At 40.9% G+C, this 3,905-nt stretch overlaps 1 protein-coding gene across 1 annotated transcript; it reads left to right on the top strand.

Moving 5' to 3' along the window:
• Positions 1-329: 329 nt before the first annotated feature.
• LOC129143816 (endogenous retrovirus group K member 113 Env polyprotein-like) lies at positions 330-2,195 on the top strand. The gene is given in 2 exon segments (XM_054683597.2): positions 330-1,244; positions 1,345-2,195. Coding segments are annotated over 2 exon segments (1,695 nt in total). The 5' UTR covers positions 330-400.
• Positions 2,196-3,905: the final 1,710 nt, after the last annotated feature.

Here is a 3,905-nt window from a genome sequence, read left to right on the forward strand (position 1 = left end):
TTAAATCAGTGGAAAATTACACATACAACAGGAATCCCTTATAATTCCCAAGGACAGGCCATAATTGAAAGAACTAATAGAACACTCAAAGCTCAATTGGTTAAACAAAAAAGGAAAAAGAGAGTAAGGAGTATAACACTCCCCAGATGCAACTTAATCCAGCACTCTATACTTTAATTTTTTTAAACATTTATAGAAATAAGACCACTACTTCTGCAGAACAACATTTTACTGGTAAAAAGAACAGCCCACATGAGGGAAAACTGATTTGGTGGAAAGATCAAAAATACGACATGAGAAATAGGTAAGGTGATAACATGTGGGAGAGGTTTTGCTTGTGTTTCACCAGGAGAAAATCAGCTTCCTGTTTGGATACCCACTAGACATTTGAAGTTCTACAATGAACCCATCAGAGATGCAAAGAAAAGTGCCTCCGTGGAGATGGAAAACCCGCAATCGAGCATCATTGACTCGCCAGGTGAACAAAATGGTGATATCAGAAGAACAGATGAAGTTGCCATCCACCAAGAAAGTGGAGCTGCTGACCTGGGCCCAGCTAAAGAAGCTGACACAGTTAGCTGAAAAAAGCCTGAAGAATACAAGGTTAACACAAACTCCAGAGAATATGCTGCTTGCAGCTTTAATGATTGTACCAAGGGTGGTAAGTCTCCCTATGTCTGCAGGAGTAGCTGCAGCTAATTATACTTACTGGGCCTATGTGCCTTTCCCGCCCTTACTTCGGGCAGTCACTTGGATAGATAATCCTATTCAAGTATATGTTAATAATAGTGCATGGGTACCAGGCCCCACAGATGACCGTGGCCCTGCCCAACCTGAAGAAGAAGGAATGAGGATAAACATTTCCATTGGGTATCATTATCCTCCTATTTGCCTGGGGAAAGCACCAGGATGCTTAATACCTACAACCCAAAATTGGTTGGTAGAAGTACCTACTGTCAGTGCCATCAGTAGATTTACTTACCACATGGTAAGGGGAAAGTCACTCAGGCCACAGATAAATAATTTACAGGATTTTTCTTATCAAAGATCATTACAATCTAGGCCTAAGGGGAAGCCTTGCCCCAAGGAAATTCCCAAAGAATCAAAAAGCCCAGAAGTCCTAATTTGGGAAGAACGTGTGGCTGATACTGCAGTGGTACTACAAAACAAAGAATTTGGAACTATTATAAACTGGGCTCCTTGAGGCCAATTATTTCATAATTGTGTGGGCCAGACTCAACCATGTTGACAGGTCCATCCATCTGGCCCATTAATCTGGCCTATGAAAGGCTGGACCAGGTTTATAGAAGGTTAGAATCACTCTATCCATGGAAATGGGGTGTGTAAAACCCCTTTATATGCTAGTTGTAGGAAACATAGTTATTAAACCAGATTCCCAAACTATAACCTGTGAAAATTGTAGATTGTTTACTTGCATTGATTCAACTTTGGATTGGCAACACCGTATTCTGCTAGTGAGGGCAAGAGAGGGTGTGGGGATCCCTGTGTCCATGGACCAACAGTGGGAGGCTTCCCCATCCATCCATATTTTAACAGAAGTACTAAAAGGAGTTCTAACTAGATCCAAAAGATTCATTTTTATTTTGATTGCAGTGATTATGGGTCTTATCACAGCTACTGCTGCAGCTGCTGGAATTGCTTTACACTCCTCTGTTCAAACTGCAAAATATGTGAATAATTGGCAAAAGAATTCCTCAAAATTGTGGAATCCTCATACCCAAATAGATCAAAAATTGGCAAACCAAATTAATGATCTTAGACAAACTGTAATTTGGATGGGAGATAGGCTCATGAGCTTGGAATATCTTTTTCAGTTACAGTGTGACTGGAATACATCAGATTTTTGTATTACACCTCGAGCTTATAATGAATCTGAACATCACTGCGACATGGTGAGATGCCAGCTACAAGGAAGAGAAGATAATCTTACTTTAGATATTTCAAAATTAAAAGAACAAATTTTTGAGGCATCAAAAGCCCAGTTAAATCTGGTACCAGAAACTGAGGCAATCATGAAAGCTGTTGACAGCCTCACAAATCTTAACCCTGCCACTTGGGTTGAAAACATTGGAAGTTCCACTATTGCAATTTTTGTATTAATCCTTGTATGTCCGTTCTCTCTGTTGTTAGTCTACAGGTGTATCCAGCAGCTATGGAGAGACAGTGACCAGTGAGAATGGACCATGATGACCATGGCAGTTTTGTCAAATAGAAAAGGGGGATATGTAGGGAAAAGAAAGAGAGATCAGACTGTTACTGTGTCTATGTAGAATGGGAAGACATAAGAAATTCCATTTTGATCTGTACCTTGAAAAATTGCTTTGCTGAGATGCTGTTAATTTGTAACTTTACCCCAACCACTTTGCCCCAACTTTGAGCTCACAAAAACATGTGTTGTATGGAATCAAGGTTTAAGGGATCTAGGGCTGTGCAGGATATGCCTTGCTAACAAAATGTTTACAAGCAGTATGCTTGGTAAAACTCATTGCCATTCTCTAGTCTCAATAAACCAGGGGCACAATGCACTGCAAAAAGCCACAGGGACCTCTGCCCTGGAAAGCCGGGTATTGTCCAAGGTTTGTCCCCATGTGATAGTCTGAAATGTGGCCTCATGGGATGAGAAAGACCGGACTGTCCCCCAGCCCGACACCTGTAAAGGGTCTGTGCTGAGGTGGATTAGTAAAAGAGGAAAGCCTCTTGCAATTGAGATAGAGGAAGGCCACTGTTTCCTGCCTGCCCCTGGGAACTTAATGTCTTGGTATAAAACCCGATTGTACATTTGTTCAATTCTGAGATAGGAGGAAAACTGCCCTATGGTGGGAGGCAAGACATGTTGGCAGCAATGCTGCCTCGTTATTCTTTACTCCACTGAGATGTTTGGGTGGGAAGAAACATAAATCTGGCCCACGTGCACATCCAGGCATAGTACCTCCCCTAGAACTTAATTATGATATAGATTCTTTTGCTCACATGTTTTTTTGCTGACCTTCTCCTTATTATCACCCTGCTCTCCTACTGCATTCGTCTTGCTGAGATAATGAAAATAATACTCAATAAAAACTGAGGGAACTCAGAGACCAGTGCTGGTGCAGGTCCTTGGTATGCTGAGCACAGGTCCCCTGGGCCCACTATTCTTTCTCTATAGTTTGTCTTGTATCTTATTTCTTTTCTCAGTCTCTCATCCCACCTGATGAGATATACCCACAGGTGTGGAGGGCCAGGCCACCCCTTCAAACATAAACTTATGTTTAGTTTAATATAGATACACACAGTTCTACATAGAAAACTTTATAATCAGGTGTGTATAGGTAGGTTAGACACACACATATACTTCCTAGCATTGCTAATGAGGGACAAGATACAATGTGCTAATTCAGCAGCCAGATGTAAGTTTTCCTACCATTCTGAAAGGAATCAGGCTCTTTGAAGAAATGTCTGATACTAGAACTGGGACAGTAAATATAGGAGCCAGGATAATCTTGAAGTATCAGAAAGTAAGTACTAAAAAAAATTAAAATATATCAAAGAAAAATAAGAGCCAATAATAACAGCTACCGAAGGCCAACACAGGAATGAATTGTGCAACATAATGCTGCAGTGTTGAATAATAACTGAAGCTTAAAGTAATTATCTAGGTGTCTGTATTTGTATACATAGGTGAATAAGCTAGTGGAGTTGCATAGAAATCTCCTTTGCAAAAGAATTCCAAATAATTGATGTAGACACTCAGCCATCAAGAAGGTGGAGCCAACTCCTCACTCCATGAGTGTGGGCTCTGCATAGTGACTTGCTCCAAAAGAACACATGCAGTATGGACAAGGAGGAAAAATAACTTCACAGTGGAGAAACCTGACAAACAGTAGCTCTGCCAAATGATCCAAGTG

The sequence above is a fragment of the Pan troglodytes genome, chromosome 3 (genome assembly GCF_028858775.2).
Source record: "Pan troglodytes isolate AG18354 chromosome 3, NHGRI_mPanTro3-v2.0_pri, whole genome shotgun sequence".
Lineage (NCBI taxonomy): Eukaryota > Metazoa > Chordata > Mammalia > Primates > Hominidae > Pan > Pan troglodytes.